The sequence below is a fragment of the Bombina bombina genome, chromosome 1 (assembly GCF_027579735.1).
Source record: "Bombina bombina isolate aBomBom1 chromosome 1, aBomBom1.pri, whole genome shotgun sequence".
NCBI classification, from domain to species: Eukaryota; Metazoa; Chordata; class Amphibia; order Anura; family Bombinatoridae; genus Bombina; species Bombina bombina.
This window is the reverse complement of record NC_069499.1, coordinates 1,501,704,990-1,501,719,046: the sequence shown is the minus strand read 5'-3', so window position 1 is coordinate 1,501,719,046 and position 14,057 is coordinate 1,501,704,990. Positions and strand designations below refer to the sequence as shown.

At 38.1% G+C, this 14,057-nt stretch overlaps 1 protein-coding gene across 3 annotated transcripts in view; it reads right to left on the bottom strand.

Moving 5' to 3' along the window:
• PRKCA (protein kinase C alpha) overlaps positions 1-14,057 on the bottom strand; it is an 897,250-nt gene that overhangs the window by 96,500 nt on the left and 786,693 nt on the right. For all 3 annotated transcript variants that reach the window (XM_053707823.1, XM_053707833.1, XM_053707842.1), the window contains one exon: positions 13,527-13,618. In XM_053707823.1, the coding sequence (XP_053563798.1) occupies positions 13,527-13,618 (92 nt within the window). The remainder of the gene's footprint in view (positions 1-13,526; positions 13,619-14,057) is intronic.

Genomic DNA, 14,057 nt, shown 5'->3' with positions numbered 1-14,057 from the left:
GTACTTTTCTACCAAAAACTGCTTCTGAAGAAGAAAAAACATCAAAATGGTAGAATTTAGTCAAAGTATGCAAAGAAGACCAAGTTGCTGTTTTGCTAATCTGATCAACAGAAGCTTCATTCCTAAAAGCCCAGGAAGTAGAAACTGACCAAGTAGAATGAGCCGTAATCCTTTGAGGCGGGGATTTACCCGACTCCACATAAGCAAGATGAATCAAAGACTTTAACCAAGAAGCCAAAGAAATGGCAGAAGCCTTCTGACCTTTCCTAGAACCAGAAAAGATTACAAATAGACTAGAAGTCTTTCTGAAACCTTTAGTAGCTTCAACATAATATTTCAAAGCTCTTACTACATCCAAAGAATGTAAAGATCTCTCCAGAGAATTCTTAGGATTAGGACACAATGAAGGGACAACAATTTCTCTACTAATGTTGTTAGAATTCACAACTTTAGGTAAAAATTTAAATGAAGTCTGCAACACCGCCTTATCCTAATGAAAAATCAGAAAAGGAGATTCACAAGAAAGAGCAGATAACTCAGAAACTCTTCTAGCAGAAGAGATGGCCAAAAGGAACAAAACTTTCCAAGAAAGTAATTTAATATCCAGAGAATGCATAGGTTCAAACGGAGGAGCCTGTAAAGCCCTCAGAACCAAATTAAGACTCCAAGGAGGAGAGATTGACTTAATGACAGGCTTGATACGAACCAAAGCCTGTACAAAACAATGAATATCAGGATGATTAGCAATCTTTCTGTAAAAAAGAACAGAAAGAGCAGAGATTTGTCCTTTCAAGGAACTTGCAGACAAACCCTTATCCAAACAATCCTGAAGAAACTGTAGAATTCTAGGAATTCTAAAAGAATGCCAAGAGAATTTATGAGAAGAACACCAAGAAATGTAAGTCTTCCAGACTCGGTAATAAATCTTCCTAGACACAGATTTACAAGCCTGTAACATAGTATTAATCACTGAGTCAGAGAAACCTCTATGACTAAGTATCAAGCGTTCAATCTCCATACCTTCAAATTTAATGATTTGAGATCCTTATGGAAAAATGGGCCTTGAGATAAAAGGTCAGGCCTTAACGGAAGTGTCCAAGGTTGGCAACTGGCCAACCAAACGAGATCCGCATACCAAAACCTGTGAGGCCATGCTGGAGCCACCAGCAGTACAAACGAATGCTCCATTAGGATTTTGGAAATCACTTTTGGAAGAAGAACTAGAGGCGGAAAGATATAAGCAGGTTGATAATTCCAAGGAAGCGACAACGCGTCCACTGCTTCCGCCTGAGGATCCCTTGATCTGGACAGATACCTGGGAAGATTCTTGTTTAGATGAGAGGCCATCAGATCTATTTCTGGAAGTCCCCAGATTTGAACAATCTGAAGAAATACCTCTGAGTGAAGAGACCATTCGCCCGGATGTAGCGTCTAGCGACTGAGATAATCCGCTTCCCAATTGTCTATACCTGGGATGTGAACCACAGAGATTAGACAGGAGCTGGATTCCGCCCATACAAGTATCCGAGATACTTCTTTCATAGCCGGAGTACTGTGAGTCCCTCCTTGATGATTGACATACGCCACGGTTGTGACATTGTCTGTCTGAAAACAAATAAACGATTCTCTCTTCAGAAGAGGCCAGAACTGAAGAGCTCTGAAAATCGCACAGAGTTCCAAAATTTTGATTGGTAATCTCGCCTCTTGAGATTCCAAAATCCCCTGCGCTGTCAGAGATCCCCATACAGCTCCCCAACCTGAAAGACTTGCATCTGTTGAGATCACAGTCCAGGTTGGACGAACACAAGAGGCCCCTTGAATTAAACGATGGTGATCCAACCACCAAGTCAGAGAAGATCGAACATTGGGATTTAAGGATATTAATTGTGATATCTTTGTATAATCCCTGCACCATTGGTTCAGCATACAAAGCTGAAGAGGTCTCATGTGAAAACGAGCAAAAGGGATCGCGTCCGATGCAGCAGTCATGAGACCTAGAATTTCCATGCACAAAGCTACCGAAGGGAACGATTGAGACTGAAGGTTTCGACAAGCTGAAACCAATTTCAGACGTCTCTTTTCTGTTAGAGACAAAGTCATGGACACTGAATCTATTTGGAAACCCAAAAAGGTTACCCTTGTCTGAGGAATCAAGGAACTCTCTGGTAAATTGATCCTCCACAAATTCAAAAGGAGACACTGACATCCATCTTATAGATAAAATCTTGTAAACTTTATTCGGCAATGTTAAAAGGAAGAGACAACACAGCAAATGAACTTAGAGTCAGACGTGGGCGCAGCACACAGGCATACGCGTTTCGGAAAGAGATTCCGTAGTCACAGCCTGACATGCTACCCCACACACCTGTTTAAAAACCCCATGGGCTAATATAATTGGTTAAAACAGGAACTACCCCCATAGACTCTAGCCAATAGGACACAAAATTACAGATACAGAGATGATCCTAATTAACACTTCATTATCCCAGTTACCAGCATTTCTGCTATACACAACAGACAATAATAGGAATGCGTGTGAATAGACATATTCGTATAATTAAATGACAACCATAATCCGAATGCGAAAGTGTCAGAGGTATTAGTGATGTAGCAAAGGGGAGTAGATGATATAGCTATATACATAGGTTGAAAGCATTAAGTGATAGTTATAAACATGAGAGGGAACATAAAGGGCAAAATAGTATGGTGTAAACTGATCACGCCAATACGTATATGGATTTCATTTTCAAAGGAACGAAAATTCAAAATTTCAGATTCAAATTTGTATGTAAACAATGAATACTGCCGTATACAATGTAGATAGATGTATCAGAAAAACTCCATATGCATAATATAGAGATATTATCGTGTAAAATCATCAATTATTAGATACAATCGATAATGAAAAATAAAATAAAACATATATGTATACAGGCATAACTAGTAATCCTGAATTGAGTACTAGTCATATTAATATCGGGGTTCAGAGTACAGAGGGGGTTTCTCTGAACGGTGTACAGAGCTAATATTGGCAGATTATTATTCCCAGTGATTAATAATATCAAATCTGGAATTCAGACCTTTAGGTAGTCTGCTTTCTAGGGTAAAGATCCAATATTCTTCCCTTCTTGCCAATATTGTATCTATATCACCACCCCTGGGGGGCCTAAGGATCTTTTCTATAGCACACCATGAGAAATATCTTAAATCGTTATTGTGAAAAGTGCCAAAGTGTTGTACTATCGGAGTACTAGCCCTATTGATTTTAAATGATGACAGGTGTTCCCGTATGCGGGTGTTTAGGTCCCTTGAAGTGAGACCTACATACTGTAATTTACAATGAGAACATTCGATAAGGTAAATGGCATATTCCGTGGTACAATTCATACAGGTACCAATGTCATACATCTTGTTAGTGACAATACTAGAGAAATTCCTTGTCACATTAACATACTCACAAGGTTTACACTTGCGCCGACCACATTTGAACATGCCAGTATGCCTTAGTCAAGATGATTGACTTTCAGTTTTGCTTTTCAGTAACGTAGGGGCCAACAGATTACCCAATGTTGGGCTTCTCCTATAGGAGCATCTCAGCCCATTCTTTACAGTATTTACTAGCTTATCATCAGCTGAGAGAAGAGGGAAGTGTTTACGAACTATCTTACAAATATCCTGATACTGTATACTATGATTGGTAACAAAAGTCAATCCTTTGAAATCATCATTTTTTGAAGATTTCATTTTTAACAGATCCTTTCTTTCTATAGTACTGACAGCAGCTTTAGCCCTTTTAACTATAGCTTTCGGGTACTTCCTTTCTAGGAGTCTCTTTTCTAGATCAACAGATTCTTGTTTAAACTGCTGAAAACTGGTGCAATTCCTCCTCAACCTAGTGTATTCTCCTTTGGCAATGGCATATGGAACATGCTTAGGATGGCAGCTCGTGCCTTGAAGGAGTGAATTGCCTGAGATGGGCTTCCTGTAAACGGTAGATTCAATCTTACCATCAGGGTTACCCCGCAGTGTAATATCAAGATAGTTAATAGTATGTGGATTAAATTCACAGGTAAATTTCAGGTTAAGATCATTGCAGTGTAAGTATTCCAAAAACAGGGGAATAGTTTCCTCACTTCCTGTCCAGATGAAGATAAGATCATCTATATACCTCTGGTATAGAGATATATGTGATCTATATATGTTATTATCTCCAAAGATGTGGTAAAATTCCCACCATCCTAAGAATAAATTTGCATAGGAGGGGGCAAACTTCGCCCCCATGGCGGTACCACATCTCTGGAGATAATAAGTATCTTCAAATTTAAAAAAATTGTGTGTTAATAGGAATGTGAGTACCTTAAGAATAAATTCTTAAGGTAATGATCATAATCAGTGAAATTATCCAGAAAAAAAGTAACAGCTTCCACTCCCTTCTGGTGGGGGATACTAGAATATAGAGAGACAATATCAATTGTCATCCACATACTGGACTCAGTCCATTCGATATGCTCAAGTATGTTTAGGATATGCTTTGTGTCACGAACATATGATAAGAGAGACATTACAATGGGTTGGAGTATATTATCCAGCCATTGAGAGAGGTTTCCCAAGAGTGACTCAACTCCACTCACAATGGGACGACCTTTTATATCTATGAGAGATTTATGAGTCTTGGGGAAGTGATGGAACAGTGGTGTCTTGGGATTATCCACAAAAAGGAATTCAGCTGTATTGCTATCTATACACCCTTGTTCCATACCTTCATCCAAGAGATGTTTGAGTTCATTTTTGTACTCATTAGTAGGGTCCCTACCTAGAATTAGGTAGTCATGTTCGTTATTTAGTTGTTTGAGACCTTCAGCTATATACTGCACTCGGTCCATTACTACAACCATTCCACCTTTGTCTGATTTCCTGATAACCAAATCCTGATTATTTCTTAAGGAAGTCACTGCTTCTTTTTCAGACAAAGATAGATTGGGCTTGTGATTGGACCGCCTAGATTTTAATTCAACCAAGTCTTTTTCCACTCTTGAGTGGAAGATTTCAACAATGTTACCCCTGCTTTGTATGGGATAGAATCGAGATTTTTTCTTTAGGGTGGGGCCTCTGCTCCTAGTGTCATGTTCAGATATATTGTCTAACTGTAATTGTTGTAATGAGACAATATCACAATTCTCAGAGAAATTATATTTATTAGTAGAAATGTCACTTTCCCTATTCATAGGAGTAGAATCATAACCTATAGTGCTGACATCATCTGAGAAATGTTTTCTCAGAGTTATGTTCCTAACTAATCTGTTGATGTCAATTATAGTTTGAAACAAATCAAAATCGTTATTAGGTGCAAAATTCAGCCCCAAATTTAATACTCTATAGTGTGTATCACTGAGTGAGAAAGATGACAGATTGACCACATTTCCTACTATTTGTATTTTGTTAGGGGTCTCGGTTCCCTCAGCTGATATTTGTCCTGATTGTTTTTCATGACCGGATTCTGTTTGGTAGTGTGAGTGCCCCTTCCCCCCCCCCCGCTATGCCTCCCTGTACCTGTGGAAAAACCTGTTCTAGTACAGAGTTGTCAGGTCTAGATATAATGTGCGGAGTCTCAATATAAGCAGACTGCTTCAGTCTTACCGAGTTGGTAACATTGTTAGAATTATCTTCATATACAAGATGTGGACCTGCCGCAATAGCAGCTTGAGGTTCATCATTTTGATATGTGATAGATTGTATATCCTGAATAGCGTCAGCTGGTTTATCACCATCACTGGAGTAGTCTGTGTCACTACTAGAGAAGGTAACATTTTTAGATGAATTATTGTTATTCTTATTTTTGTTTTGTTTGTTCTTATTGTTAGCCCTTCTCCTCCTCCCAAATCTTGGTTGGTTATATCTAGAGTTCCCTCTAGATTTCTTGTTCCATATGTATACACAATTATTAGCATAATCGAATTTGTCTCTAATGAACTTGGTATGTTTTCTCTCCATAATTTCTGACCTGCCCTTAGCAATCAGTTCCCTCAATATTTTATCAAATTTAGCAAAATCAAGATTACTGGATCGTCTATTCAATTCTACTTGCAAATCATTAATTTCGATTCTAAAAGACTCTAATTGTTCTACTATGAATAGGGAAAGTGACATTTCTACTAATAAATATAATTTCTCTGAGAATTGTGATATTGTCTCATTACAACAATTACAGTTAGACAATATATCTGAACATGACACTAGGAGCAGAGGCCCCACCCTAAAGAAAAAAATCTCGATTCTATCCCATACAAAGCAGGGGTAACATTGTTGAAATCTTCCACTCAAGAGTGGAAAAAGACTTGGTTGAATTAAAATCTAGGCGGTCCAATCACAAGCCCAATCTATCTTTGTCTGAAAAAGAAGCAGTGACTTCCTTAAGAAATAATCAGGATTTGGTTATCAGGAAATCAGACAAAGGTGGAATGGTTGTAGTAATGGACCGAGTGCAGTATATAGCTGAAGGTCTCAGACAACTAAATAACGAACATGACTACCTAATTCTAGGTAGGGACCCTACTAATGAGTACAAAAATGAACTCAAACATCTCTTGGATGAAGGTATGGAACAAGGGTGTATAGATAGCAATACAGCTGAATTCCTTTTTGTGGATAATCCCAAGACACCACTGTTCCATCACTTCCCCAAGACTCATAAATCTCTCATAGATATAAAAGGTCGTCCCATTGTGAGTGGAGTTGAGTCACTCTTGGGAAACCTCTCTCAATGGCTGGATAATATACTCCAACCCATTTTAATGTCTCTCTTATCATATGTTCGTGACACAAAGCATATCCTAAACATACTTGAGCATATCGAATGGAGTCCAGTATGTGGATGACAATTGATATTGTCTCTCTATATTCTAGTATCCCTCACCAGAAGGGAGTGGAAGCTGTTACTTTTTTTCTGGATAATTTCACTGATTATGATCATTGCCTTAAGAATGTTATTCTTAAGGTACTCACATTCCTATTAACACACAATTTTTTTAAATTTGAAGATACTTATTATCTCCAGAGATGTGGTACCGCCATGGGGGCGAAGTTTGCCCCCTCCTATGCAAATTTATTCTTAGGATGGTGGGAATTTTACCACATCTTTGGAGATGATAACATATATAGATCACATATATCTCTATACCAGAGGTATATAGATGATCTTATCTTCATCTGGACAGGAAGTGAGGAAACTATTCCCCTGTTTTTGGAATACTTACACTGCAATGATCTTAACCTGAAATTTACCTGTGAATTTAATCCACATACTATTAACTATCTTGATATTACACTGCGGGGTAACCCTGATGGTAAGATTGAATCTACCGTTTACAGGAAGCCCATCTCAGGCAATTCACTCCTTCAAGGCACGAGCTGCCATCCTAAGCATGTTCCATATGCCATTGCCAAAGGAGAATACACTAGGTTGAGGAGGAATTGCACCAGTTTTCAACAGTTTAAACAAGAATCTGCTGATCTAGAAAAGAGACTCCTAGAAAGGAAGTACCCGAAAGCTATAGTTAAAAGGGCTAAAGCTGCTGTCAGTACTATAGAAAGAAAGGATCTGTTAAAAATGAAATCTTCAAAAAATGATGATTTCAAAGGATTGACTTTTGTTACCAATCATAGTATACAGTATCAGGATATTTGTAAGATAGTTCGTAAACACTTCCCTCTTCTCTCAGCTGATGATAAGCTAGTAAATACTGTAAAGAATGGGCTCAGATGCTCCTATAGGAGAAGCCCAACATTGGGTAATCTGTTGGCCCCTACGTTACTGAAAAGCAAAACTGAAAGTCAATCATCTTGGCTAAGGCATACTGGCATGTTCAAATGTGGTCGGCGCAAGTGTAAACCTTGTGAGTATGTTAATGTGACAAGGAATTTCTCTAGTATTGTCACTAACAAGATGTATGACATTGGTACCTGCATGAATTGTACCACGGAATATGCCATTTACCTTATCGAATGTTCTCATTGTAAATTACAGTATGTAGGTCTCACTTCAAGGGACCTAAACACCCGCATACGGGAACACCTGTCATCATTTAAAATCAATAGGGCTAGTACTCCGATAGTACAACACTTTGGCACTTTTCACAATAACGATTTAAGATATTTCTCATGGTGTGCTATAGAAAAGATCCTTAGGCCCCCCAGGGGTGGTGATATAGATACAATATTGGCAAGAAGGGAAGCATATTGGATCTTTACCCTAGAAAGCAGACTACCTAAAGGTCTGAATTCCAGATTTGATATTATTAATCACTGGGAATAATAATCTGCCAATATTAGCTCTGTACACCGTTCAGAGAAACCCCCTCTGTACTCTGAACCCCGATATTAATATGACTAGTACTCAATTCAGGATTACTAGTTATGCCTGTATACATATAGGTTTTATTTTATTTTTCATTATCGATTGTATCTAATAATTGATGATTTTACACGATAATATCTCTATATTATGCATATGGAGTTTTTCTGATACATCTATCTACATTGTATACGGCAGTATTCATTGTTTACATACAAATTTGAATCTGAAATTTTGAATTTTCGTTCCTTTGAAAATGAAATCCATATACGTATTGGGGTGATCAGTTTACACCATACTATTTTGCCCTTTATGTTCCCTCTCATGTTTATAACTATCACTTAATGCTTTCAACCTATGTATATAGCTATATCATCTACTCCCCTTTGCTACATCACTAATACCTCTGACACTTTCGCATTCGGATTATGGTTGTCATTTAATTATACGAATATGTCTATTCACACGCATTCCTATTATTGTCTGTTGTGTATAGCAGAAATGCTGGTAACTGGGATAATGAAGTGTTAATTAGGATCATCTCTGTATCTGTAATTTTGTGTCCTATTGGCTAGAGTCTATGGGGGTAGTTCCTGTTTTAACCAATTATATTAGCCCATGGGGTTTTTAAACAGGTGTGTGGGGTAGCATGTCAGGCTGTGACTACGGAATCTCTTTCCGAAACGCGTATGCCTGTGTGCTGCGCCCACGTCTGACTCTAAGTTCATTTGCTGTGTTGTCTCTTCCTTTTAACATTGCCGAATAAAGTTTACAAGATTTTATCTATAAGATGGATGTCGGTGTCTCCTTTTGAATTTGATGATTATTCCAGTCCTTGCCGACCCATCAGCTGATGCTTTAGTCTGGAGCGGATCAAAGTTTGCAGCACCTCCGGAAAAGAACTCCCGCCATTGGAGGAATACCTGTGACGTATAGCCACACACCCACACTCAAGACGACGAGTACACGGAATACAGTTGAGGCCCTGTGAGCCGCTCAATTGAAGCTTGGATCTTCGGAAGCGGCACAGAGGCGGCTGTACTTTGGGCAGCGACGCTGTCAAGTGGATAACCGGACAGGCCAGAGTGGGGTGAGTTAATCGTGCAAATGCTATAATAAGTGTCACTCATTACCGGAGACTCTGCACTGGTCCATATATATATATTCATTACAGCCCGGTGTGGCTGAGTTCTGTTGTTGGGTTTCTCTGTTTAAATTGATCCTCCAACCATGTCTTTGAAGAAACAACACAAGTTGATTCGTATGAGATTCTGCAGAATGTAAAGACTGAGCAAGTACCAAGATATCGTCCAAATAAGGAAATACCGCAATACCCTGTTCTCTGATTACTGAGAGAAGGGCACCGAGAACTTTTGAAAAGATCCTTGGAGCTGTTGGAGCTAGGCCAAACGGAAGAGCAACAAACTGGTAATGCTTGTCTAGAAAAGAGAATCTCAGGAACTGATAGTGATCTGGATGAATTGGAATATGAAGATATGCATCCTGTAAGTCTATTGTAGACATATAATGCCCTTGCTGAACAAAAGGCAGAATAGTCCTTATAGTCACCATTTTGAATGTTGGTATCCTTACATAACGATTCAATATTTTTAGATCCAGAACTGGTCTGAAGGAATTCTCCTTCTTTGGTACAATGAACAGATTAGAGTAAAACCCCAGACCCCGTTCCAGAACTAGAACTGGCACAATTACCCCAGCCAACTCTAGGTCTGAAACACATTTCAGAAACGCCTGAGCCTTTACTGGGTTTACTGGAATGCGTGAGAGAAAAATTTTTCTCACAGGCGGCCTTACCTTGAAACCTATTCTGTACCCTTGTGAAACAATGTTCTGAATCCAAAGACTGTGAATCGAATTGATCCAAACATCTTTGAAAAATCGTAACCTGCCCCCTACCAGCTGTGCTGGAATGAGGGCCGCACCTTCATGCGGATTTAGGAGCTGGTTTTGACTTTCTAAAAGGCTTGGATTTATTCCAGACTGGAGAAGGTTTCCAAACGGAAACTGTTCCTTTAGGGGAAGGGTCAGGCTTCTGTTCCTTATTCTGACGAAAGGAACGAAAACGATTAGCAGCCCTATATTTACCTTTAGATTTTTTGTCCTGAGGCAAAAAGGCTCCCTTCCCCCCAGTAACAGTTGAAATTATTGAATCCAACTGTGAACCAAATTATTTATTACCTTGGAAAGAAAGAGAAAGCAATGTTGACTTAGAAGTCATATCTGCATTCCAAGATTTAAGCCATAAAGCTCTTCTAGCTAAAATAGCTAAAGACATATACCTGACATCAATTCTAATGATATCAAAAATAGCATTACAAACAAAGTTATTAGCATGTTGAAGAAGTTTAACAATGCTAAAAGCATTATGGTCTGACACTTGTTGCGCTATAGCCTCCAGAAAGTGGAAGCTGCAGCAACATCAGCCAAAGAAATAGCAGGTCTAAGAAGATTACCTGAACATAAATAAGCCTTCCTTAGAAAGGATTCAAGCTTCCTATCTAAAGGATCCTTAAAAGAAGTACTATCTGCCGTAGGAATAGTTATTACGTTTAGCAAGAGTAGAGATAGCCCCATCGACTTTGGGGATTTTTTCCCAAAACTCTAATTTATCAGATGGCAAAGGGTACAATTTCTTAAACCTTGGAGAAGGAGTAAATGAAGTACCCAGACTATTCCATTCCCTAGAAATTACTTCTGAAATAGCATCAGGAACTGGAAAAACTTCTGGAATAACTACATGAGGTTTAAAAACTGAATTTAAACGCTTATTAGATTTAATATCAAGAGGACTAGACTCCTCCATATCTAATGCAATCAACACTTCTTTAAGTAAAGAACGAATAAACTCCATCTTAAACAAATATGAAGATTTATCAGTGTCAATATCTGAGGCAGAATCTTCTGAACCAGATAGATCCTCATCAGAAATAGATAAGTCAAAATGATGGCGGTCATTTAAAAATTAATCTGAAATATGAGAAGTTTTAAAAGACCTTTTACGTTTACTGGAAGGAGGAATAACAGACAGAGCCTTCCGAATAGAATTAGAAACAAATTCTCTTACATTAACAGGAACATCCTGAACATTAGATGTTGAAGGAAAAACAACAGGTAATGGATTATTACTAATGCAGACATTATCTGCGTTAGAAAGTTTATCATGACAACTAACACAAACTACAGCCGGAGGAACAGTTACCAAAAGTTTACAATAAATGCACTTAGCTTTGGTAGAACTAACATCAGGCAGCGTCTTTCCAGAAGTAGATTCTGATCCAGGGTCAGGTTGTGACATCTTGCAATATGTAATTGAAAAAACAACATATAAAGCAAAATTATCAAATTCCTTAAATGGCAGTTTCAGGAATGGGAAAAAATGCAAAACAAACAAGCCTCTAGCAACCAGAAGCAACAAAAAAGTGAGACTGAAATAATGTGAAAAAAACTGGCGCCAAGTATGACGCCCACATTATTTGGCGCCAAGTATGACGCCCACATTATTTGGCGCCAAGTATGACGCCCACATTTTTTGGCATGAAAAATGACGCCCACATTTTTTGGCGCAAAAAATGTCTAACACACACGCGTCAAAAAATGACACAACCACGTGAAAACTTCCGGCGTCAACTATGACGCCGGAAATGACGAAATTTTGCACCAAAAATGACGCAATAAATTGAAGCATTTTCTGCACCCGCGAGCCTAACAGCCTGCAAAGAAAAAAGTCAAATTGAAATTTTTTAAGGTAAGAAAAAATATTTATTCATATGCATTTTCCCAAAAAAAATGAAACTGACAGTCTGAAAGAAGGAATACTGAATATCCTGAATCATGGCAAATATAAGTTTAAAACATATATTTAAAACTTTACATATAAAGTGCCCAACCATAGCTTAGAGTGTCATAAATAAAATAAGACTTACTTACGCTAAGACACTCATCTACATATAGTAGATAGCCAAACCAGTACTGAAACGAGAATCAGTAGAGGTAATGGTATATAAGACTATATCGTCGATCTGAAAAGGGAGGTAGGAGAAGAAATCTCTATGACCGATAACAGAGAACCTATGAAATAGATCCCCTAGAGGAAGACCATTGTATTCAAATAGGCAATACTCTCTTCACATCCCTCTGACATTCACTGCACTCTGAGAGGAAAATCGGGCTTCAGCCTGCTGCGAAGTGCATATCAACGAAGAATCTAGCACAAACTTACTTCACCACCTCCACGGGAGGCAAAGTTTGTAAAACTGAATTGTGGGTGTGGTGAGGGGTGTATTTATAGGCATTTTGAGGTTTGGGAAACTTTGCCCCTCCTGGTAGGAATGTATATCCCATACATCACTAGCTCATGGACTCTTGCTAATTACATGAAAGAAAGATATTAAACACATAGTTAAAGTCAGCCACAATGCACTTCTGCTCCAGAGGTGAAAATGGCTGGTGACTGGTAGCTACACACATATGCCTCTGGTCATTGGCTTACTAGCTATGTGTCTAACAAATTAAAGTAATTTTACACCTTTAATTGTTATTATTGAGGTAATGATTATTTTTCTCCTAATAAAGCTTTATCAACAGTTTATCAAATATAAATGACTGGAGATAGTTTCCCCTCCCAATAAGATCATAATTATCTATGTATTTATACTGGTATAATTGGTAATTTTCTGATATATCTGGAAAAATTATCTGAAAAGTTATTATTCTAAAAATGAAACCTTTCAAATACTGAAGCGCAAGTAATGTATCTAAAAAAATAGAGCTAGTAAAAAAACTCTGAAGTCCTATTCTTTTTTTCAAGACTTAAAATTAGTAAAGTATGACCAGTGTTATTAACTACACCCATTAAAAGAACATTGCAGATAACCTTCATTATTTATTTTGCCTGCTTCTCCTGTAATGTAACTGTAGATTTCTCCCTCCTGCCCCTAAAGGTCTGGCGTGCAGGATACAGATCTGTGACCCTGCAACATTACATATAGGGGTTGCTGGAGCTCTCTCATAGCGGTCTCTTGTCATCTGCCATCTTTTGTATGAAGATATTTTGCAAAGCAGTGCTTAATTGTTAAATTACACTCTGCACAAATACAATATACCGTCCCTTTAAGTACACGGGATAAAACGTCTGGCAGGGAATATAGATACTTACACTGCTTGCGGTTCTTTGAATTTGCCAACTTGTTGGATGTGGTACATGAGATCTCCTCCGTTTACATACTCCATGACAAAATAAAGACGATCCTATAAAAAACAAATTGAAATATCAGCTAATTAAAAAGCAAAACTCACCTTTTTTTTTTTTTTTAAATGCCCATTTTTGTGATTCTATTCTTTAGATTTATATTTACAGTGTTTTGTGCCTACTCTTTGTTACATCTACTAAAAATAATTGCTTTTATGTGCACAATTAGATGAGCCCATGTAGAATGCACTTATTGTGCCAGTGATACCAACAACAAAATCCTTAAGCTTAAAGGGACATTGTAGTGGAAGTTACTTGCTCTAATTCTATAGACAAGGTAATTGTTTTAACTACTCACCCTGGAACTCTATGTGTTTCACTCCTGCAAAGGGTTTAAACACAAAGATAAAGTCCAGCACGTGAATCACATAGAACTACTGGTCTTGCGTAAGAAACAGCCATTGAGCCAATCAGCAGAGGTAAATGCATGACCCACCA